Source organism: Scyliorhinus canicula, chromosome 22 (genome assembly GCF_902713615.1).
Source record: "Scyliorhinus canicula chromosome 22, sScyCan1.1, whole genome shotgun sequence".
Taxonomy (NCBI): domain Eukaryota; kingdom Metazoa; phylum Chordata; class Chondrichthyes; order Carcharhiniformes; family Scyliorhinidae; genus Scyliorhinus; species Scyliorhinus canicula.
In genome coordinates this window covers 16357967-16383028 of record NC_052167.1, presented here as the reverse complement: position 1 = coordinate 16383028, position 25062 = coordinate 16357967, and the positions used below count along the sequence as shown (strand labels likewise).

At 47.6% G+C, this 25062-nt stretch overlaps 1 protein-coding gene across 1 annotated transcript in view; it reads left to right on the top strand.

Annotated features, from left to right (window-relative positions):
- The window catches only part of LOC119956236, a 75289-nt gene extending 51543 nt beyond the window's left edge, over positions 1 to 23746 (top strand). Inside the window, exons 7-9 of the mRNA XM_038783271.1 lie at positions 11138 to 12304; positions 12394 to 12518; positions 21812 to 23746. Of these exons, the coding sequence (XP_038639199.1) occupies positions 11138 to 12304; positions 12394 to 12518; positions 21812 to 23375 (2856 nt within the window). The 3' untranslated portion in view covers positions 23376 to 23746. The remainder of the gene's footprint in view (positions 1 to 11137; positions 12305 to 12393; positions 12519 to 21811) is intronic.
- The last annotated feature ends 1316 nt before the right edge of the window (positions 23747 to 25062 follow it).

Below are 25062 nucleotides of genomic sequence, written 5' to 3'. Positions count from 1 at the left end.
CAGTGGAGGGGGAGGCGGAGATAGTGGTGGTGCTGGACGCAGAGAAAGCGTTTGATAGAGTTGAGTGGGGGTACCTGTGGGAGGTGCTGGAGCGGTTTGGATTTGGGGAGGGATTCATCAAATGGGTGAGGTTGCTCTACGCGGCTCCGATGGTGAGTGTAGTTGCAAATGGAAGGAGATCAGAGTACTTTAGGGTCTATCGTGGGACCAGGCAGGGGTGCCCCCTGTCCCCCCTGCTCTTTGCACTGGCGATTGAACCTCTGGCTATGGCGTTGAGGGAGTCAGGGAGATGGAGGGGTTTGGTGCGGGGTGGGGAGGAACATCGGGTATTGCTGTATGCGGACGACCTGCTGTTGTATGTGGCGGACCCAGAGGGGGGAATGCCGGGGGTGATGGAGCTGTTAGCGGAATTTGGGGGCTTCTCGGGCTATAAGCTAAATTTAGGAAAGAGCGAGGTATTTGTAGTGCACCCGGGAGATCAAGAGGAGGGAATTGGGAGGCTCCCTTTTAGGAGGGCAGTGAAGAGTTTCAGGTACCTGGGGGTGCAGGTGGCCAGGAGTTGGGGGACTCTCCATAAGCTTAACTTCACCAGACTAGTGGAGCAGATGGAGGAGGAATTTAAAAGGTGGGACATGGTGCCGCTGTCGTTGGCGGGTAGAGTGCAGTCCGTCAAAATGACGGTTCTCCTGAGGTTCTTGTTCCTCTTCCAGTGCTTGCCCATCTTTATCCCTAGGGCCTTTTTAAAAAGGATGACCAGCAGCATCATGAGCTTTGTTTGGGCGCATGGCACCCCGAGGGTGAAGAGGGTCTTCTTGGAGCGGAGTAGAGATGGGGGGGGGGGGGGCCTGGCGTTGCCCAATCTCTCGGGGTACTACTGGGCGGCCAATGTGTCGATGGTGTGAAAGTGGGTGATGGAGGGGGAGGGGGCAGCATGGAAATGGATGGAGAGAGCGTCCTGTGGGGATACGAGCCTGGGGGCCCTGGTAACAGCGCCGTGGCCGCTCCCTCCCACGAGGTATACCACGAGTCCGGTGGTGGCGGCTACCCTCAAGATTTGGGGGCAGTGGAGGCGACATAGGGGAGAAGTGGGGGGCTCGATGGAGGCTCCGTTCAGGGGGAACCATAGGTTCGCCCCGGGGAACATGGATGGGGGATTTCAGGGTTGGTACAGAGCGGACATCAGACAGCTGAGGGACCTGTTTATTGGTGGGAGGTTTGCGAGCCTGGGGGAGGTGGAGGAGAAATTTGGGCTCCCCCCGGGAAACATGTTCAGGTATCTGCAGGTAAAGGCATTTGCTAGACGGCAGGTGGAGGGATTCCCTGCGCTTCCCGCGAGGGGGGTGAAGGACAGGGTGCTTTTAGGGGTCTGGGTCGGAGGGGAAGATATCCGATATCTACAAGGTTATGCAGGAGGTGGAAGAGGCGTCAGTAGAGGAGCTGAAAACGAAGTGGGAGGGGGAACTGGGGGAACAGATCGAAGACGAGACATGGGCTGATGCCCTGGAGAGGGTTAATCCTTCCTCCTCGTGTGCGTGGCTTAGCCTCATTCAATTTAAAGTGCTGTACAGGGCCCACATGACTGGGACGAGGATGAGTAGATTCTTTGGGGGTGAAGATAGGTGTGTCAGGTGCTCGGGGAGTCCAGCGAACCATGCCCATATGTTCTGGGCATGCCCGGCACTGGAGGAGTTCTGGAAGGGGGTGGCGAGGACGGTGTCAAGGGTGGTGGGATCCAGGGTCAAGCCAGGATGGGGACTCGCGATTTTTGGGGTTGGGGTGGAGCCGGGAGTGCAGGAGGCGAAAGAGGCCGGTGTGCTGGCCTTTGCGTCCCTAGTAGCCCGGCGAAGGATCTTGCTACAATGGAAGGATGCGAGGCCCCCGAGTGGATCAATAACATGGCGGGTTTTATTAGACTAGAGAAGGTCAAATTCGCCCTAAGAGGATCGGTACAAGGATTCTTCAGGCGGTGGCAACCTTTCCTCGACTTTCTGGCTCAACGATAGGGTACTGGGACAGTAGCAGCAGCAACCCGGGGGGGGGGGGGGGGGGGGGGGGAGGACTATGTTTGTTTATTGTATTTAAATTTGATTTATTTAATTTTACATCCTTTCCAAAGCCCCAATGTCACCTACCATGTGGGGAGACCAAAATTGGACACATTGTTCAAAGTGAGGCCTGACCAACAACCTCTATATGTTGTTTCATAGCCAGTTGACATTTAAATGCACAGCATTCTGGCTACCACTTCATGGCATTGCTCACAAGCCTTTAGATTTCTCCGCATTGGAGCAAACAGATCTGTTTCTTTTATCCACCTTCTTTCCGCCTTTTCTCCAAGATGTATATGTTTTTTTAAAAAAAAAAATTTTTTTAAATTTAGATTAGCCAATTATTTTTTCCAATTAAGGGGCAATTTAGCATGGCCAATCCACCTACTCTGCATATTTTTGGGTTGTGGGGGTGAAACCCACGCAGACACGGGGAGAATGTGCAAACTCCACACAGACAGTGACCCAGAGCCGGGATCGAACCTGGGACCTCAGCGCCGTGAGGCAGTTGTGCTAACCACTAGGCCACCGTGCTGCCCTCAAGATGTATATGTTGAGCCTACACCTTTCCCACATGTGCAATACTATTCAAAATTAAACACATCAAGATTTGACTGAAGCAGTCAAACATTCTCTACAGACCTAATACACAGCTGCAAATTTGTCGATCGTGTCTCCAACACCTACATCTCGCTCACTAATAACCCAGAAAAGAGAAATGGTTACAATTCCTATCCCTGGTGATTGGTCTCCAAGTAATCATGTACTATTCCCTCAAGCATCTTTCTGATTACTGACGTCACACTCATGGGTCTACAGTTACCCGGGCCAATCTCTTCTCTTCTTTTAAACAGTGCGTTGTTAGCACTAAAAGGAAAGAATTGAGTTAGCCTCATATTCTCTTAAGCACATTTCAACAATCTTGCTGATTAAGAAATCGGCCATTCGAATGTTTGATGCTGTATTCAGCAAATCCCTGTCTCTTTTGCCTTATTCCAGTTTCGTCATGATCTGATTTCTGCTTACCTTCATTTTTCTATTTTTCATTTGACTGTCTTATCCTATTTCTTTTTTCTCTTTTATTGTTTATATGTTGAACAACCCACTATCCAATATCCATATTGCAGTCACTTTATTTTCTGCTTTCTTGTTCCTCAAGAATATGCATAAAATACTGTTCAATCTCTGTAGCTCTGTTAGATTTATGCCACGGGGCAAATTGTCACTCAAAAGCGCTGAGTCCTTTTGCTCACTGTGTGAGTATTGAGCAGTCATAGATCAATTGAAATGTTGGCACCGCACAGCTTTCTAGACATCTCTTCGTATCATTGTGGAAAATATCCTTCAACGGTGAGCAACCGAGGGCCATCTCTCCCCAGCACAACTGAATGAGTTTCATATATCTACACCCCAAAGCTAATCTAGACTTTCTGCTCTGATCATCATTATCTATTGTAATGAATGTAGGACTTTCATATATATATTTTATTGTCTGGTGCAGTAATGGTTAGAAGCCTCGGTTAGTGTATGTATATCTTCTGCAGTAATATTGTTTTAAATCCTTGTTTAAAAGACAGACCGACATTATGGCCACAGAAGGAGTAATTACAGCGTTGTAAAAATGAGATCATCCTTATATCAAACCATGCTTATGTTTAAACGGACACGCCGAATATGTTTTTATTGTGATTTCTGGGAAGTAGATCATTAGAGACAATGGCTTGATTTAATCAAAAAAAAAAGTCAGAGTCCGTTCTGGGAGGGATTCACAGGGTTGTTCACGGCGTTTGTAGCACCAGGAACAATCCCGCTATCTAACAGCACTTTTTTGGTGTTTCGACCCCCAGCAAGGAATGAACCCCGAAGGCCACACTTAGTGTAATTTCCTGCACTGACGGAGCTCCCCGGTGCAGGAAGAGAACAGGTGCCATTTTAAAATGGTGCCCCAATCACCCGACCCCCTACACAACCCCCAAAACCCCCAACTCCCCAACTCACTTATAAGGGGCTTATCAAGGCTCCCGCACCCCCCCCCCCCTTCACAGGGACAGGACACCCCAGGGACCGATCCCCAGCATGGGAAAATTACCAACCTGGCAATGCCAGTTGACTCTGCCAGGATGGCACTGCCAGGGTTCCAGGCTGACAGCACCAAAGTTCCAGGTGACACCAGCAGAGCCAGGATGCCCCCTGCCCAGAGGCTGACTACCCAAGGGCCTCCGATGGCCTGGGAGACCCTGCAAGTGCCGATCCACCTGTCCCATTTGTGGGGACCAATGTTGATCACTGCCCGGCCTGGGTCTGCTCGGCGAGGCGGGTAGATCCCAGGTGGCCATTTGATCCAGCATAGACATTGTTAAGTGCCCACCTGGGTCCTGCCCAGATCTCGTGAGGTGCAACGACCATCAGGAATCCTGGTGAGGCATCTCTCGGGAACTACCTGTGGGTCGCGGACGTGCCCATTCTTTTTGAACTCATCTAATCAGGTCATTGGGAATTGAGAGGGATGAGAATGATGCAATTAATGAGGGGAGCGAGGGGCTGAAGCAGTCAGATTTGGAGTTAGTCGGTTTAGATTTGGCTGTAAGCAGAACAGCAGCTTCTGGAAGAAGCTGTCAAGTTAAACAGTGGTTTGACACATAAGAATTTACAGGTTGTTTCCTTAAGGATCACTCTCCCTCCAAGTAACCTTTATATAGCAAGTATTCCCATGTTAGTGCAGCATGTGGCATAGTGGTTAGCATTGCAGCCTACGGTACTGAGGACCCGGTTTGAATCCCAGCCCTGGGTCACTGTCCGTGTGGAGTTTGCACATTCTCCCCGTGCCTGCGTGGGTTTCACCCCCACAACCCAAAGATATGCAGGGTAGGATTGGCCACGCTAAATTGCCCCTTAATTGGAAAAAAAATAATTGGGTACTCTAAGTTTATTTTTAAAAAGTATTCCTATGTTGGCTAACTCTATTTACAAGTGGGTTTTGATCTGAGATGGGTTTTGCTTGATTGGAGATAAGGAAGATAGCAGTCAGGAGTTAGTGCTCATTTCATTGTTTAACTGGTAGTTGTAAGCTATATTTTCTGTGCCGTTAAAGTTAGTTTAAAACTGTGTTAATAATAAAGTTTGTTTTAATGTACCTTATCCCTGTTTTTGCGTGGAGTCACCCCTGGAGCGAAGCATCCTTTCCGTACAGTTTTCCAAATGAAATAATATTATGGTTACTGTCTAGTATCCTAGCAAATGTTGGGGTCTGGTCCTGGATCTGAATACTATCAGGACTGGACAGCGACTGCACACTATTCCAATCAGCATAGTCAGATTCCTCTTGGTGAAGCATAGCCTGCCTATGGACTGAGCCTCTATACATACTGAATTGTCATAAGTCCATTAACTGACTGTATTGAGTCCTTCCTCTGTTTGAAATGGTCGACTTAAGGATGAAGCTCTCCTGTTGTCAATGTGTATTACTCCCTTCATACTGTTGACATTCCTAGAGCAAACATTTTTAATGGAGACCCCAGAGGTAACAATAGTTTACAAAGACTGCGTCTTATTTGCCAAATTTCCAGACATTTTCCTTTGGTGACAAAGTAAATAATATGTTGGAAAGTGAAATGAACCTTTGTAGATGCTGGAGGTAGCCCCAGTGGTAATAAAGACAAACATTATCCCACAGAACATACTTAACGTGATGACTTTCCTTCAGGGTCAATGAGCTTTGTTCTCGTGCATAATTTCTTGCTGAATTGCGTGCAACTCCCCTAAAGTCAGTAAAGATGCACTTTCACAGACTTCCATTAATGAACACAAAAAGGATTTTATTAATAAGAATTGTTCGTTAGCTGAATGGCCACAGCTTGCTCCCTCTGTGTCTCGTGCACAAGAGGAAACCACCCTCTGGGGTGCTTCCCTACTCTGAGTCCCAATTGGTCGCCCAGACCACCTGACCCTGTGTCACCCTTAAAGGGACAGTCACCACAGGCAGTTTTAGAGAGATGGCGAAAAGGACTTTGCTGTCTCAACCTAAATAATAGTGAAGGTCTCAGCAAGGGCTCTGACATGCAAGTCACGACACTTCAAATGCCTGTTGTCTCAGTCGATGTGGGTTAGGAGGTAAGTTGGAGAAAAGCGACCTATCTTTCTGACTACCTGGCACAGCAACAAGAGACACGCCTAAATCATAAACACCTAACTGGTCCCCAGGCAAGCTGGCATTGACCCTGTAGGAGGAAATGCAGAGAGATTCCACGGTCCTGTTCTCCCCCCTATAATCCCTATTCTCCAATCCATGCTCTGGTCAAATCATCGAGCCCCCGCCCCAACCAGCCTTGGGAAGCATGGGAAGGCAAGATCATTCTCAGCCTGGCTTAGCAGCTCAGGAAATAGAACATAGAACATTACAGCGCAGTACAGGCCCTTCGGCCCTCGATGTTGCGCCGACCGTGAAACCCCTCTAAAGCCCATCTACACTATTCCCTTATCGTCCATCTGTCTATCCAATGACCATTTGAATGCGTTTAGTGTTGGCGAGTCCACTATTGTTGCAGGCAGGGCATTCCACAGCCTTACTACTCACTGAGTAAAGAACCTACCTCTGACATCTGTCCTATATCTATCTCCCCTCAGTTTAAAGCTATGTCCCCTCGTGCTAGACATCACCATCCGAGGAAAAAGGCTCTCACTGTCCACCCTATCTAATCCTCTGATCATCTTGTATGCTGAATTACATTCCTGTAAACTCACCATGAATTAATTCCCAGGAGAGCTACATTTCAGCGAAGCGGAACCTCCTGATATAGCCACTTTGCCACATGAATGCATTTCTATGTGACCCAATATGCTTAAAAATGCGTCCAACACTTATTATGTTCTGTTTTCAAGGTTCAAACGCCGAATAAAAACACACAAAGAACAGTGATGTCCAGGTGTGTGAGGCAGCTGCCCATGATGATGGAAGCCAAAAGCGCTGGAAGCCATGCCGGTGGTTTCATTTGCCTCATACAGTGTGGGTAGGGCTTTGGACTTTGCAAAGCATCATGGGTTCTTGGAGCTCCCTATCACAAGAAGCTGCAGCTTTTCTGTGTTAGTGTATACCTTGCTCCACTTTCCTCCATTGCACGTGTTCACCTTAAACATCAAAAACCTGTCTGGCAAAAGACATCAAATGGCTTCATTAACCTGTCCCCGTGTATGCTCGATCAAGATGTGGACGATAGTGCTTTGGAGCCAATTGCGGCCGTAACTGCCACATCCTTCATTGCTTACCGTCTGGAAAGTGGTTCCCTGCCTCCTCTTGAATCAGTCCAGCCGCCCGTCACTGCAGGGGGACTCCATGTCACCCGGCTCCTTCCCCATGGTGGCTCCCTGTTCCTGCAGGACTGGACAGCAGGTGGGTAGGTGCCTTGAACCACGTCAGCAGAGCGTCTTTGACATCCGGACAGGCAGCAATTCTCATTTCCTTTCCTGCTGGGTGGAATGGCTGCTGGTTGAATTATTCCAAGATGTTCTCCTTAGCTTTCAGAACAGTGGCTCAACTTCGTGGTGGAATCTCCTGCTCCTTTACAATGTCTGTTTTCTGTTTCACACCACCATTTTCCACTTGCTCTTTCAGATTCACTTTCCCTCCGGCCATGTTTTAATAAATTTAGAGTACCCAATTCTTTTTTTTTACCAATTAAGGGGCAATTTAGCGTGGCCAATCCACCTAGCCTGCACATCTTTGGCAAATTACTGCAGATGCTGGAATCTGAAACAAAAACAGAAAATGCTGGATAATTTCAGCAGGTCTGACAGCTCCTGTGGAGAGAGATGAGAGCTAACGTTTCGAGTCTGGATGGCCCGTTGGCAAAGGTGCAAAAGGAGTGATATTCTCTTCCTGCACCGGTTGTGGGCCCTGTTGCTGGCCCTCTATGAGGTGGGCACTGATGCCCCTGGGGGATATTTCGGTGTTAGCCTGCAGTCACTGACCCTACATCTTCCTCTCCACCGTCTCCAAATAAGAAAACAAGTCCGGCTAAAGAGCTGGCTTTTAAAGCAGACCAAGGCAGGCCAGCAGCACGGTTCGATTCCCGTACCAGCCTCCCCGAACAGGCGCCGGAATGTGGCGACTAGGGGCTTTTCACAGTAACGTCATTGAAGCCTACTTGTGACAATAAGCGATTCCCATTTCATTTCATTATAGTTGAGCAAAGATATAGGGCGAGATTCTCCGCAAATGCGGAGAATCGTAAAGGCTGCCGTGGGACAGGCCGTGACCCACGGCAGCCTTCACGGCCACTTCCGGGGCCGATTCTCCCCCCAGGGCGGGGCTAGGAGCGCGGCCCCGTGCGTCACGGCGGCGCAGCCTTGACGATGGTCGTCAAGGCCGCACGTCAAGCGTCACGGCGGCTGACGTGGCTGATGATGTCAACCGCGCATGCGCAGTTGGCGTCTTTCTGCTCAGCCGCCCGGCAAGATGTGCCGGCTTGATCTTGTCGGGCGGCGGAGGGGAAAGAATGCGTCTGTTTTGGACGCTGGCCTGACGATCGGTGTGCACCGATCGCGGGCCTGTCCCCTCCCGAGCACAGTCGTGGTGCTCCCGTGCCAATCGGGCCTCTAGATGCCCCAGACGGGCATCGGGCGCTCGTTTCACGATGGCAGCGAGCAGATGTGTTTGCTGCCGTGGTGAAATGGGTGTGAAGGGCCGGCCGCTCAGCCCATCGGCCTCGGACAATCGCCGCTCGCCATAAAAAACGGCGAGCGCCGATTCGTGGTGTGGGTCAGGCGTGGGGGGGGGGGAAGAATAGCGGGAGGGCATGAAAAATGTCTGGAGGCCCTCCCGCTATTGTCCCACCCGGCGTGGGGGGCGGAGAATCGCGCCCGAAGCATCTTAACGCCTTTAAACCTGCACCAACAGAATGTGTTTATCACTTCTTTTTATTTGATTGCACTCATTTTACTTAATTGATAAGAACTCCAAACGCACCCAAGACTTCAGAGTGACAAACAGACTGCAGCCGTTTACCAATTCTGCTGCTCACTCACAGGAAATCAGTTTCTGCTGCAAAAGATGCAGATGGCAGGAGAACGAGAGCTGCAGATGACTCAGCAAAGGCAGACATCTCATCAATGCAGTCAGGGGAGATTGAATTGCTCTATACGGAGAGCTCTTAAAGGGGTGAGGCCGCCCCCACATTGCTGATTGCCTTTCACACTCTACCTGGTTAAATGAATTGAGTGGTTAATAATCAAACATCTGACACATTGATGTCCAAAACACTGTCCAAAATTAAACATGAAACTCACTACAATTAATTTTTTACATTATTTTCTTGGCATTACTGTATTTATGTGCCTGTTGGTAGCACAGTGATCAGCACTGTTGCTTCACAGCTCCAGGGTCCCAGGTTCGATTCCCAGCTCGGGGCACTGAGTGGAGTCTACACATTCTCCCCGTGTGTGCGTGGGTTTCCTCCGGGTGCTCCGGTTTCCCCCCACAAATCCTGAAAGACGTGCTGTTAGGTAATTTGGACATTCTGAATTCTCCCTCTGTGTACCGGAACAAGCGCCAGAATGTGGCGACTAGGGGCTTTTCACAGTAGCTTCATTGCAGTGTTAATGTAAGCCTACTTGTGATAATAAAGATTATTATAATATGATTATTATTATGTATCCTTATCTCCCTTTCTCTCTAAATGAATAATGTATTACCCCATGTAAAATGATGTAATAGTGCGAGGTGCACACCAGTAAGACCATCAGTTAGGTTGAATGGCCTGTTTCTGTGCTGTAGATTCTACATTCTAACCATTAACATTCTGGAATGGCTCGGAAGGTGCCCGTCGAAACGCTGTCTCAAGAAGCTGCTTTGTTAGTCAATGATCTCCTGAGGGGTTGCGCATCGGTAGCTGGGTAGCAAGGTTGTGGCGTTCGGCTGCTCAGCTGGTCTACCCCCTTAAGAAGACCACTCCAGAAACGCCCATGAGGAAATGGTTGAAATGGATGTTGAAGTCAGTCAGAGTTTCATTGCTGTTTGGTGAAGAAGTTTGCAGGTTGCCAGAAACTTGTCACTTTTCAGCTCCAGGCAGAGAAAAGTCAGGAGGCCTTTGCTCCATCTGTGTAAAAACCATTTTCATCTCTGGAGTGTGAAATGTTCTCGAGCATTGTTTCTTCTGTCTCTATAAATAGAATTTTGTAGAGAATAGAATTTTGTGCAGCATTGAACTGAATTTGCAGAAAGCCGTGAAGTGGCAGACCTGAATAAACATTGGCCGGAATTCTCCGGTCGTTGGGGTTCTATTTTCCAGCTGGCCCGCCCGGGGGTTTTCCAGCATGGGATGGCTTTAATGGGAAATTCCATTGCCAAGTGAGGGGGGGGGAGAATCCCACCACCAGCGAATGGTGTTCCGCTGGGGGACAGGAGTATCCCGCCCATTCTCTCAGAACCCAGAGTGATCCCACACTCCATTTTTCGAATTCTCTTTTTGGACGAGCTGTGAGGACCTGCCCAAAGTGGGACTCAAACTGCCTGACCACTCGCTGCGCTACCATGGCTCCCAATGGCTTTATACATCATTATCACTCGATGGACATGTTCTGGTATCTTTATTCTTCAGGAACTGCGCGTGCAGGAGGACATTGGCAGCCACGGCCTTCCGTCGCATCGGTGCATCGTTACAATGGTTTGCCGCTGCTTTCTGCCGTACGGCTTGACCAGGAAACTCTCCCACTCTTATCGCCTGCCATCAGGTGTATTGGGAGGATTTACGGGCTGATGCTCAACCTGTTTTGTCACCGTAGCTGGCACAGTCATCAAGCCCTGAAGTGGGATTTGAACCGGGAGCTGCTGGACTACAGCTAGGAACGCTACCCACTGTGCCACAAGACCTCCTTCATTCTGGCCTCACAGAGGTGAATTTAGTCAGATTCTCCAACATGACACTTTGAGGAATGGTGATGGAGAAACTCCTGTTTTTTTTAACTGTAATCACTACCTGAACACTTTTCCAAATGCTGGATACCATTTGATTCTTTCAGCTGTCTGGTACATGAAAGAGAAATGATTTACAGGGTGCCAATGTAAAATGTGCATTGCCATTTTAAATGCAAAACAGAAGAGGAATGCAAGCATCACAAATTCTCCTTTAAGTCGTAAAATCACCAAATCAGCAGCGTCAGCAGCAGGTTTCCCAATAAAAGGTTCAGTGAAAGAAGACGCTGTGCATTGTTACAGACTGCCCTGCGGCAGCAAGATGAGCTACAGCTGGGATATTCTTGATGCCTTTCCAACGAGGAAACTACACTCTGATTCCTCCAGGACTCTGCCCTCGGATATGGCCTTCCGCACTCAGAGCTGGTCCAGAGGAACCTCTCCTTCCCTCAAGCACAGCAGCCTGTCCGTGACTCGGGGTTACAACACATCGGCTCCTAGATCATCCGAAAGTGCGCAGTTGTACCACTCTGCCGCCTTCAATGGAGAGCGGCAAGTGGTGGGTGTCAACGAGAAAGAGTTGATGCAGGGTCTCAACGACCGCTTTGCCGGCTTCATCGACAAGGTCCGCCAGCTGGAGCAGCAGAACAAGAGTTTTCAGGCAGAGATCACACACCTGCGAGAAAGGCAAACCTCCGAGCCCGGCCTTGCTAATATCTATCAACCCGAAATGGCAGAGATACGAAGCCTCATCCAAGAAACTGAAAGGCAGAAGACGCAAATTGACCTGGACCGCGATCACCTGGAGGAAGATCTCCAACGGTTGAAGAGAAAATATGAGGGAGAAAGACAAACCCGAGCCGAGACCGAAGCAAGTATTCAGGCCTGTCAGAAAGACAGGGACAATACAAATCTGATCAAGTTAGAGCTGGAAAGCAAAGCACAATCTCTCATCGATGAGATTGAGTTTCTCAAGAACAATCACGAGGAGGAGTTGGCTGACCTCTTCTCTCAGATCCAGGATTCACAGGTTAGCGTCGAGGTGAAAGATTTCCTGAAGCCTGACCTGACGGGGGCCCTGAGAGAGATTCGAGCTCAAATGGCAGGACACACCGATGTGAAAATTCAGCAAGCAGAGGAATGGTTCACATCCAGAGTGGCCAAGCTCAACGACGCAGCATCAGTAAACAGGGAAACTCTGCAGAACACCAGGCAGGAGATCAGTGAGCACAATCGACTTCTGCAGAGCAAAAAGCTGGAGCTGGAGACAGTGAGAGGGAGGAAGGAGTCTCTGGAGAAACAGCTAAATGAGATGGAGAACAGGCACCATTCAGAATCAATCCAATATCATGTAAGAATTCCAAACACTGTAATAAGAAACGGTATGATTCAATTCCATTTATTTTTATTTAACAAAAAAAACTGCTGTTTGTTTTGCAGGATGTCATCCAACAATTACAAAACGAGCTGAAAAATACAAAACACGATCTGACACTTCACCTGAGGGAATATCACAATCTATTGAATGTCAAAATGGCTCTCGATGTGGAGATTGCCTCCTACAGGTAGGTCATTTAACTGTTTATTTTCAGAGTGCAGATGTAACCACTCATCAGTAAGGGAATGATCGTAACTGCAGTGGAAGGAAAGAGACTGTGATTTACTCAAACAGAGCGTGACAACTTATGCAAAGAGATTCAATTTGGTGCTGCATTGGGTTACTGTTTGAAGTTAAGAATGCTCCTGAATATGATTGCCAGAAAAGGGGTTACTAAAGCCTTGATTATGATCACTTCTACTGTGGTAGAATACATTATCAGACTTATGGCGCTGAGGACCCGGGTTCGAATCCCGGCTCTGGGTCACTGTCCGTGTGGAGTTTGCACATTCTCCCCGTGCCTGCGTGGGTTTCACCCCCACAACCCAAAGATTTGCAGGTTAGGTGGATTGTTCATGCTAAATTGTACCTTAATTGGAAAAAAATAATAATTGGGTACTCTATATACAAATTTATAAAAACAAAGAATATATTATCAGAATTATAGAATCCCTACAGCGCAGAAAGAGGCCATTCATTCCATCTTGCCCACATTGTGGGCAGCACGGTAGCATGGTGGTTAGCATAAATGCTTCACAGCTCCAGGGTCCCAGGTTCGATTCCCGGCTGGGTCACTGTCTGTGCGGAGTCTGCACGTCCTCCCTGTGTGTGCGTGGGTTTCCTCTGGGTGCTCCGGTTTCCTCCCACAGTCCAAAGATGTGCGGGTTAGGTGGATTGGCCATGCTAAATTGCCCATAGTGTCCTAAAAAGGTTAAGGGGGGGTTGTTGGGTTACGGGTATAGGGTGGATACGTGGGTTTGAGTAGGGTGATCATTGCTCGGCACAACATTGAGGGCCGAAGGGCCTGTTCTGTGCTGTACTTGTTCTATGTTCTATGTTCTATTGTTCCCGTACCAGCCTCCCCGAACAGCCGCCAGAATGTGGCGACTAGGGGCTTTTCACAGTATCTTCATTGGAAGCCTACTTGTGACAATAAGCAATTTTCATTCCATTCCACCTTGCCCACATCAGGCAGCCTCCAATCCAACCCCACTTTCCAGCTATTAGTTCATTACCTTGTAGGTTGTGGCACCTCAGGTGCATATCTAAGTACTTTCTGAGGGTTTCTGCCTCTACCACCCTTTCAGGCACAATTTCCACCAAAGTGTTAACCCCTCAAATCTCCGCCAAACCTCCTCAGTCCTACCCTAAATCTATTCCCCTGGTTACGGACCCCTACACCAAGGGGAATGGGAGCTTCTTATTCACTTTCTCGAGACCCCTCAGAATTTTATACACTTATTAAATCTCCCAATCAGATTTGTGTGTTCCAATGAAACACACCCAGGCAATCCAAACTTCCTTTGCTACTCAAATTCCCCAGTCAAGGCAACATCCATGCCATTATGAAATGAAAATCGCTTATTGTCACGAGTAGGCTTCAAATGAAGTTACTGTGAAAAGCCCCTAGTCGCCACATTCCGGCGCCTGTCCGGGGAGGCTGGTACGGGAATTGAACCGTGCTGCTGGCCTGCCTTGGTCTGCTTTAAAAGCCAGCGATTTAGCCCAGTGTGCTAAACCAGCCCATTAACTGCAATTATTCAATGAACGATACAGAACGTTGGGTTGATTTAATACTGTAAATAAATATGTTGAGCACAAAATAATTCCACGGCTTCAAATCTTCTTTCGGTCAGGTGACCCCATCATGTGCGGACTTCACAGCCTCAAACATGCCAATTGTTTAATGGAGTTCTTTTATTTGCAACTGTTCCAATTCCAAATTAAAAAGTGCCGGTCACAGATTCCTTGACTGGCAATGCCAAAGGTGGTCTCCATCACATGACCTTCCCCCCCCCCCCCCCCCCCCAACCCAGGTTTATGAGACCATTGAGAGGTCACTTTGGTCTGGGGTCAGTAGACACAAGTGTTTGCCTGCCCATTACTGCCAGAAACTTTGACACCTCATCTTGGGTCACTCAACCCAAAGTCCCCGACCACACCTGACAACCCTCATCACGACCTCCTTGGCTTCTTGCTAATGGGACCAATCAACCAAAAATTAATTGTGCTTGTGGAGACACTGAACTTCAGTATTATGCAGGGTCCTGAATAAACCAAAGGACTAGGGACCCTTAGATTAAAGAGTGCACAGCCCCAAGCTGCCCAGAAAGGATGAATGATTGTTTTCCCATTAAAAAGCAATTGGAAAACGGTCAAAAACAGCAAAGATCTTGATCCCTCAGATCTTTGCCAAAATCTTCCGACAAACTTTTGTTTTCCTTCATTCACGAGATGTCACCATCATTGGCAACAGCAGCATTTTTGGCGTTGAGAATGTAATTGTCATAGAGATGTATCATCATAGAATTTACATTGCAGAAGGAGGCCATTTGGCCCATCGAGTCTGCACCGGCTCTTTGAAAGAGCACCCTACCCATATCCACACCTCCACCCTATCCCCATAACCCAGTAACCCCACCAACACTAAGGGCAATTTTGGACACTAAGGGCAATTTATCATGGCCAATCCACCTAATCTGCACATCTTTGGACTGTGGGAGGAAACCGGAGCACCCGGAGGAAACCCACGCAGACACGGGGAGAATGTGCAGACTCCACATAGACAGTGACCCAAGCCGGAATCGAACCTGGGACCCTGGAGCTGTGAAGAAATTGTGCCAACCACTATGCTACCATGCTGCCCATTAATGGTGAGCTGAAGCCCGTGTGGTGTAGGTTTATCCACAGTGCTGTTAGGGAGGGAGTTCCAGGATTTTGCTCCACTGATAATATTTCCAGGTTTGGAGCGGTGTGCGAGGGAAATTTGCAGGTGGTAATGTTGGAACGCATCTGCTGCCCTTGTCCTTCTAGGTGGTAGAGGTTGCTGCTGTCGAGGGTGCCATGGCGAGTTGCTGCAGTGCATCTTGTAGATGGCACGCGCCCAGCCACTGTGCGCCAGTGATGGAGAGAGTGAATGTTACAGCAGGAAGCCAGCAACAACCTCCGCCCCAACTACACCCCACCCCCATGGAATTTTGTATGGCAAACATTCTATTTTCTCTCAATGTGAGAGAAGGAGAAAAGTGCGAGAAAGGGTTAAAATTGCAGTATTCCCAATCACCATCTGATTTTGCACTTTATGGAGCACACAAATAATCGTGACAGGGAATCAATAAATTAACTCTCTGCCAAATGACGTTGGAACAACTGCAAGGATAATTTATCTTAGAATGCTGCAGTGGAGCTGTGGCAGAGTAAGAAGGTCAGCACTGCAGAAGGGTTTTGTTTGTTTTAGCTGAGTTTAGCTTAGTTCAGCTCCATTTAATTTAGTTTAGCGAGCCAATATGCGGATATATAATATGGCTCTGCCACCTTTATTTATGTCAACCTACAGAATCATTGCAGCACATCTGCTAAATTAAAAATGTGCAGATAATTATTGCTTTTTGATAATATTAAACAATGCATGCAACAAATTTGGACAGCCAAAATCACAACTGGTGTGTACCTAAACTGAGTCAAAAAGAAAGAGTTTTAAAATAAAATGTACAGTGATAATTAATCTGATCTTGTCCAACTGGTTTTGCAAGGATTAATGCAGAATTTTTTTTTAATTAAGGCAACGTGTCCAACTTGCTTCAGATTGCGCAGAACATCCAAATACAATTCTCCTAAGTCCTTTTCACACCATTATGTTTTTTCATTTGTTGATTCCATATGGTTTTAGTTAAGCAAAATTGAAAATCCAAGGTTGTTTGGGGGGTTTTATTTCAAGGATAGTTTTCAGAGCAAAACAAAATCTGCAGGCACATTTATATTTAGGGGAAGTAAGCCACTGCAGGAGAGCTGAAATTAAAACAGAATGTTGACAAATCTCAGCGGGTCTGGCAGCATCTGGGAAGAGAAACAGAGGTTTTAGTCCAATATGACTCTTAGAAGAAGAAGAAGAAGAGGAGGAGTAATTCTTCTTAGAACATAGAACATAGAACAGTACAGCACAGAACAGGCCCTTCGGCCCTCAATGTTGCGCCGAGCCATGATCACCCTACTCAAACCCACGTATCCACCCTATACCCATAACCCAACAACCCCCCGCTTAACCTTACTTTTTATTAGGACACTACGGGCAATTTAGCATGGCCAATCCACCTAACCCGCACATCTTTGGACTGTGGGAGGAAACCGGAGCACCCGGAGGAAACCCACGCACACAGGGGGAGGACGTGCAGACTCCACACAGACAGTGACCCAGCCGGGAATCGAACCTGGGACCCTGGAGCTGTGAAACATTTATGCTAAGTTAATTTAATTTAATAATCTTTATTGTCACAAGTAGGCTTACATTAACACTGCAATGAAGTTACTGTGAAAAGCCCCTAGTCGCCACATTCCGGCGCCTGTTCAGGTACACTGAGGGAGAATTCAAAATGTCCAAATTACCTAATAGCACGTCTTTCGGGAGGAAACCGGAGCACCCGGAGGAAACCCGACACAGATACGGGGAGAACATGCAGACTCCACACAGACAGTGACCCAAGCCGGGAATCGAACCTGGGACCCTGGTGCCGTGAAGCAACAGTGCTACCCACTGTGCTACCATGAAGTTGAGTCGTACGGGCTCAAAAATGTTTCTCTCTCCATAGATGTTGCCAGACCTGCTGAGTTTTCCCAGCATTTTCTGTTTTTACATTCAGATGTTGTTTTGGGTTGAATTACCAGCACAGCGATCAGCAGTGAGTCCCACTCGGCCCAGCTCCTTGGCCTGATTGGAGTTGGACAAAAAAGCGGTAACCACAGTTGGCCTCAGCACCTGTAGGCTAAGGAAAGGGGGGGGGGGAAACCAAATCAGGTGGGGTTCCTGCCCCCAACATGGATGGGCAGAATGTTCTCCTGAGAGCGGAGAATGCTAAGGGTAGGTTTGTTAGAGATATTAAAATCATGATTTTGGCTAGAGCAAGCAACCATTAACTGTTTATAGTGATAATCGAAGAGCACAGATGGTTAGCAACATGAGGGAAAACATTTTTCTGCAATGGGCAGTTGGGTTCTGGAATAGGGCAGTCACAGTAGCACAGTGGTTAGCACTGTCGCTTCATAGCGCCAGGGTCCCAGGTTCGATTCCCGGAATCGTTCATTGTCTATGCGGAGTCTGCACGTCTTTCCCGTGTCTGTGTGGGTTTCCTCCGGGCGCTCCGGTTTCCTCCCACAGGTCCAGAAAGACGTGCTTGTTGGGTGAATTGGACATTCTGAATTCTCCCTCAGTGTGCCCGAACAGGCGCCGGAGTGTGGCGACGAGGGGATTTTCACAGTAACTTCATTGCAGTGTTAATGTAGGCCTACTTGTGACACTAATAAAGATTATTATTATACAGATTCAGTGTTAACCCCTCCCAAAGGAATCAGATAAATGCTCAAAGGAGAAAGGATTAGGAGGATATGAGGAGGAGGACAGTAGAGTGTGACGAACTGCATTGCTCTATGAAAGAGCTGACCACAGACACAGTGGGGGCAGTGGCCTGTGGATGTGCTATATTATTCTGTGATTCAGAACCACAGCTTTGTGGCTCTTACTGAAGAGTACAGCAGGGGACTGCAATATTTCCTACCTTCGACATTCCAGACTTTATGGATTTTGCACTTTAGTTTCCCCTTCCAGGCGATTCCCAACTCCCTGATGCTTTGACAGCATCGTCACCTCAATAAATCGGGAGAGTTGCTGCAATGTGTGCCGTGGGTATTGAGCAGAATAAAACCCTTGCTGAGGATTAGATCATACTGGAATGAACCTATGTCTCTGCAGGATTCATTTCCTGTGTTCCATCAGCCGTTCGGTATAAGAGCTTCAGAGTTCATTTTATCATAGATTATCATAGAATTTACAGTGCAGAAGGAGGCCATTCGGCCCATCGCATCTGCACCGGCTCTTGGAAAGAGCACCCTACCCAAGGTCAACACCTCCACCCTATCCCCATTACCCAGTAACCCCACCCAACACGAAGGGCAATTCTGGACACTAAGGGCAATTTAGCACGGCCAATCCACCTAACCTGCACATCTTTGGACTGTGGGAGGAAACCGGAGCACCCGGAGGAAACCCACGCACACACGGCGAGGATGTGCAGACTCCGCACAGACGGTGACCCAAGCCGGAATCGAACCTGGGACCCTAGAGCTGTGAAGCAATTGTGCTATCCACAATGCTACCGTGCTGCCCGTTTAAACGGGCAGCACGGTAGCATTGTGGATAGCACAATTGCTTCACAGCAATTGGTTAAAATATCGAATAAATACAGTGAATAAAAGTCACCTGGTGAACATATCGACAATATTTATCACAGAAGTTATATTATTTCACCCCTTAAGCCGTCTAAATGAATGCAGATATTGCCAGGACTAATCAAACCTCAGTCTGGAGGTGAGCAGCTGAACCAGCATTCACGTAGACCCACTGGGAGATGCGCTGTTGTGTTTGAATGTGGCGATTGGCGATTCAATCTACCGTGGTTAGGGAAATACATCTACATTCACCTGTGCAGGAATGCAGAGAGTATCCACTTTGCTCCCTCAAAGAGTTGCTGAAATGCTGAAAGCTGTCTCGCAGTTAAAGTAGAAATCTACAAGGATATAGTGCTGCAGGATTGAAACTTATTTCCCATTAATTTCTTCTCACTGCTCCCTGTGTGAAGGAAATAATAATAATCGCTTATTCTCACAAGTCGGCTTCGATGAAGTGAAAAGCCCCTAGTCGCCACATTCCGGCACCTGTCCGGGGAGGCCGGCGCGGGAATTGAACCCGCGCTGCTGCTGCCTTGCAAGCCAGCTGTTTAGCCCACTGTGCTAAACCCCAGCACAGGGAATTCGGACAGGGAACATTGCAAACTCGAATGGAGCCTGACAGATTTTCTGCCTGTAAATCTAAAGTTAAGGGTCGGGTGAAACAAAGCAATAGGCACCTCCAATACTGAGCTGAGCCAAATTTGCAATCTAGCGTTTCAATCTAATCGACTTAAAACAGCGGTTCACCAGGCAAATGAGTCGTGATTGGAAAATCGATTGGTTGACACAGGATAGATAAATGCCACTGATTTGTATCGAGAGCAGTCCCTGGTTGATGCCACTTTACAATGTAACACGGCTGCAAGAGCCATTTGTGTGTGAAATGTTCTTGTTGTGAAATGGAGCCTGTTTTCGCTTGTCTCCACTATAAGCACAGTATTCATTCAGTACCATTCTTCAAAGGGGCCAGTTTATGCATTTTGAGTTAGCACCTCTGGGGTCTGGCCTCACGGTCATCCTAGATTCATTGGGGGAAGGTTGCTCCATGCTGAAAGAGTATGAACACGCAACACCTTAAGAACGGCTAGTTTGAGAACCACAAAGCAACCACTCTTCTGAATGAAGAGTAGAAGAAGGCAAAAAATTAATCTCTGTGCTGTTAAAGTGTAAATTTAAAAGGATTGTAATTTAAAATATGGATTGCAATTTTATTATTCCATGTGCCTGACCAGTCCTAAACTCGCCAGCTGGCTTGATGCCAGCACTAGGTGACAAAGTTGGAAAGATTGACCCATTCCTTTATCCTCAATGAACACAAAAGCCATTCATCGTAATTAAAGGCGAGGTGTTTAATTATAATGCACAAGGTGACAGTTGCTTCTTTTTAATAAGATGCATTTGGAACTATTTCTTGCAGTTCCAGAATCATTGGGTGGAATCTTGGTTTTGATCATGGGCTGGGACCTGATCTGGGTCCCAATCCACATGGTGCCTGAGGTCCCAATTCACCTGCTGTGAATGTAAACACCTCTGAAGACTCCTGGGAGCCTCCACGTCACGATTGTGAAAGGGATTCGCTTCACAGGAAGGGGTGCGTCCATAGCTATGGCCCTCTGCCATCCACAGCTCGGGGGTGGGTGGGGGGAGGCGAGTAAAGGAGGCCTCGCTGGTTCATGGGCCGAGGGTCCACTTCCAGCCATCTGCTGGGCTTCAGACACAGCGATGGAAGATTCACCAATTCTGCCTCCAAGGAGCCGTTCAATCGGCTGCCCATTACTGCTGGGTGGGAGTCTGGCACCAATATAACTCCACTGCCAACAGGATTGCTTGGCGGTGGGAATATGATGGGGAGCTGTGTTACTGTGCTCCTTTCTAAAACTACTCCCCCCCCCCCCCCCCCCCCCCCCCCCCCCCCCCCCAAGCCACCACGACACGCCGGTTAAAATTCCATCAGTCCAGCCATATTTCGGTTAGAGCCCCAGACCTGCAATCCAGCTGTGGGATGGATGTGTACCCATATCCCAGAGGTGAAACGGCAGCAGATTAACATTCCGGGCGCCATCTAACCAAATTGGGACAGCGTCCCGTGACGAGTGTGTTTAGCCGGCTATTTCCCGACGGGCCAAGGAACGCCATGCTACCTATCCGGACTGTGTTGCAATTCGGGGCCCCTGCCGAGACCGCACTTAGTCCCGTTTCCTGCACTGAGGCACTCGTCTCGCCGGAATTCCTCAGTGCAGGAACACATCGGGACGCCATTTTAAAATGGCAACCCCGAACCCCCCCCCCCAAAGCCCCAACTCACAGACGCTGGGGACTCCAGGCCCAATTCCCACTGCGGGGAAAAATGCCAGACTGGCACCTTGGCATTGCCAGCTTGGCAGTACTCCTGCCAGCACCACCAGGGCATCTTGGCTGTGCCAAACTGGCACCCAGGTGGCACTGGCAGGGTGCCACCCTTCCCAGAGGGCAACCACCTGGGGGCCTCCGATCATCTGGGATACCCCCCCCCATCAGTGCAGTTCCATCTGGTCCCCGCTTGTGAGGGGCAGCACTGAATGGCGCTCATCTGGGGTGAATGGGTTAGATGCCAATGTCTCGGGTAGACCAGGAGAGCTCATAATAGAGTGACGACAGCAGATTTGCAAAATACTGATCTCGCCCACAATGGGCGGGATTCAGATCAGGAAGTCTTGTGAGGTTGCGTTAGACCTTGCGAGGTGTAGTGAGCCGGGTAGATCCCCGGAAGAGGGATTTCCCGACATCTACCAGCCACACTGTGATTGCAATCAGGGGTAACGCAGCTGATAGATTGACCAACTGTGTTATCAGTACCGCATAGAAAATACCGCAGCATAATCCAATTTATTAAATAAAGCAAATAATTCATTCATTCCACTCACTTTAATATTTGTTAAGCTTAATTACAAACTTAGTTAATGATTAAAGACTTTTTATAATTTTATATGTCCCTTGCTTCATTAACATATAAATAATAAATCTGTTATCGACGCACTAATGGTATTTACTTTCTATTCGAAGGAAACTCCTTGAAGGTGAAGAAACAAGATTTGGTGACTTCAATCTCTCATCGCATATATACAAACCACAGCCTTTAACAACGCAGACAAAAGCCACCCCTACAAAGGTGATGCCTCAATATAGGTTTGTAGAAGAAATTATCAGTGCGACAACACAGGAACTTGATATGGCAGAGCTAGAGGCTGCTGAAAAGGAAGAAGGAGCTGTGGAGAAAAAATCTGCTGAACAAGAAGAAACTGAGGAGGAGAAGGATGAAGAAGGGGAAGCTGAAGAGGAAAAGATTGAAGGGGAAAAGGCTGAAGAGGAGGAAGCTGCTGAATCACAAGAGGCTGAAGAGGAGAAAGATGAAGTTGTGAAGACTGAAGAGGAGGAGGTGGAAATGGAGAAGGATGAAGAGAAGGAAGCTGCTGAATTACAAGAAATTGAAGAGGAAAAGGCTGAAGAGGAGGAAAAGGCTGACAAGGAAAAGGCTGATGAGGAAAAGGCTGAAGAGGAGGAAAAGGCTGAAGAGGAAAAGGCTGAAGAGGAAAAGGCTGAAGAGGAAAAGGTTGAAGAGGAGGAAAAGGTTGATGAGGAAAAGGCCGAAGAGGAAAAGGCTGAAGAGGAAAAGGCTGAAGCAAAGGAAGTTCCAAAATCAGAAGACACAGAAAAGGGAAAAGGTGAAGAGGATATGGAAGAACAAAAGCCTAAAGAGGAAAGTGCTGGGGAGAAGGAGGCTGTCCAACCAAAAGAGGCTGAAGAGAAAAAAGATGAAGAGATGAAAACTGCTGAATCACAAGAAGCAGAAGAGAAAAAGGCTATAGAGAAGTCTGATGAGGAAAATGATAAAGAGAAGGAGGTTTCAAAATCAGATGAGGAAAAGGATGAAGAAAAAGAGATTGCAAAATCAGAGGAGGAAAAGGATGAAGAGAAGGATGTTCCGAAATCAGAGGAGGAAAGGATTGAAGAGAAAGAGGTTTTGAAATCAGAGGAGGACAAGGATGAAGAGAAGGAGGTTTCAATATCAGAGGAGGAAAAGGTTGAAGAGAAAGAGATTTTAAAACCAGAGGAAAAAGATGAAGTGAAGGTTTCAAAATCAGAGGAGGAAAAGATTGAAGAGAAGAAGGTATTGAAATCAGAGGAGGAAAAGGATGAAGAGAAGGAGGTTTCAAAATCAGAGGACAAAAAGGATGAAGAGAAGGATGTTTCAAAATCAGAAGAGGAAAAGACTGAAGAGAAGAAGGTTTCAAAATCAGAGGAGGAAAAGGATGAAGAGAAGGAGGTTTCGAAATCAGAAGAGGAAAAGGATGAAGAGAAGGAGGTTTCGAAATCAGAGGAGGAAAAGGTTGAAGAGAAGGAGGTTTCGAAATCAGGGAAGGAAACAACTGAACCAAAAGGTTCAGTAGAGAAAAAAACAGCCGACGCTGAAGTGGAGGATAAGGAACAAGGTGTGGCCAAATTGAAAGAAAAGGCTGAAGAGGTAAAGGCCACTGGAATAACAGAGAAGACTGAGAAAGAAACTGTTGACAAACCTGTGGGAGATGGGTCCACCTCAACTGGAACTACAAAAAAGGAACCAAAATAAACAAAAAGCTAAGAAGGTGAACATCAACCAGCTTCTGCAGTGAACGTCGAGGAGTAAAGATAAATAGCAAATGGTTAAACAAAAGAAAGATGAACTGCAACTGTTGCCAAATGTCTAATAAAAATAACATGGAATGGTAAATGAAAAATGCATATGGTCTGTAACTTCAGCAATCTGGGAGATTACACAATTAAAGTATCTGTTAACAAAATAGGAAATGAGATATTCTCAGCACTAATTGAAATGAATTTGTTGCTGCATGTATAAGTTGCACTATTAAATACTGCAGGCTTCAATATGGTTGGTTGTGGATTGAAATCTCCTGACGGTAAATGTACAGAAACACATGCTAATAAAAGAAACTTCAACCGGATGTTGTTGCTCGCTGATTAGATGGGCCATTAATCGGTTAGGCAAACAAATGTACCATTTGTAAAAGAGCAGCCAAAAGCTGCATTTATCTCCTGCCCTTAGTGCAGAGAAAGATCCCAAATTGGCTTCACAGACAGAAAACTGATACCAAGGCAAAGACGGAGAGGTTAAGACAGGTGAGCAAAACCTGGATTGGAGATGGATTTCAAAGAAAGTCTTAAAAAGAATTCCAGGGTCACGATTTTAAAAACCCAGACCCAGCTTTGCATGGGATACCCTCACCCCCAGTGGGACCTCCCATCCCCTCTGCCCACTCTGGGTGACCCAGCAACCCCACCCCGACCTGTTCCGGCCCCCTTCCCTCTCCCGTTCTGACCCCCTCCCTTCTCCTCCAGTCCGACCTTCCCTCCTTTCTCCTCCGGTCTTCACAACCCTTTCTCAGATCCCTTTTAGTGCCGTTAAAAGTGTGTGTGTGTGTGGGGGGGGGGGGGGGGGATATATTTCTGATACAAAATGGGTTAACAGGATTTGGGGAACAGGCAGGAAGGTGGACTTCAGACCAGGAAGAGATCAGCCATGATCAGATTGAATGGTGGAGCAGGCTCAAAGGGCTGAATTGCCTATTCCTGCTCCTAATTCCCATGTTCCTATGTTCCCTTCGCCCCGGTTACTCCTTGCTGCTTTGCTGCTCCTCTCTCACCAGCCTGAGTGAGGGAAGTTGGGTGAGACAGGGGTTGTGGAATTACAGCGTAGGAACATAAGAACATAAGAACTAGGAGCAGGAGTAGGCCATCTGGCCCCTCGAGCCTGCTCCGCCATTCAATGAGATCATGGCTGATCTTTTGTGGACTCAGCTCCACTTTCCGGCCCGAACACCATAACCCTTAATCCCTTTATTCTTCAAAAAACTATCTATCTTTATCTTAAAAACATGTAATGAAGGAGCCTCAACTGCTTCACTGGGCAAGGAATTCCATAGATTCACAACCCTTTGGGTGAAGAAGTTCCTCCTAAACTCAGTCCTAAATCTACTTCCCCTTAATTTGAGGCTATGCCCCCTAGTTCTGCTTTCACCCGCCAGTAGAAACAACCTGCCCGCATCTATCCTATCTATTCCCTTCATAATTTTATATGTTTCTATAAGATCCCCCTATAAATTCACCCAGAGTGGCAGTCTGATGGAGGTTGCCATTCTGAGGAAGTTACTGGTCTTAGCTACAACCCCCTAATAATAATAATCTTTATTAGTGTCACAAGTTGGCTTACATTAACACTGCAATGAAGTTCTGCGAAAATCCCCAAGTCACCACACTCC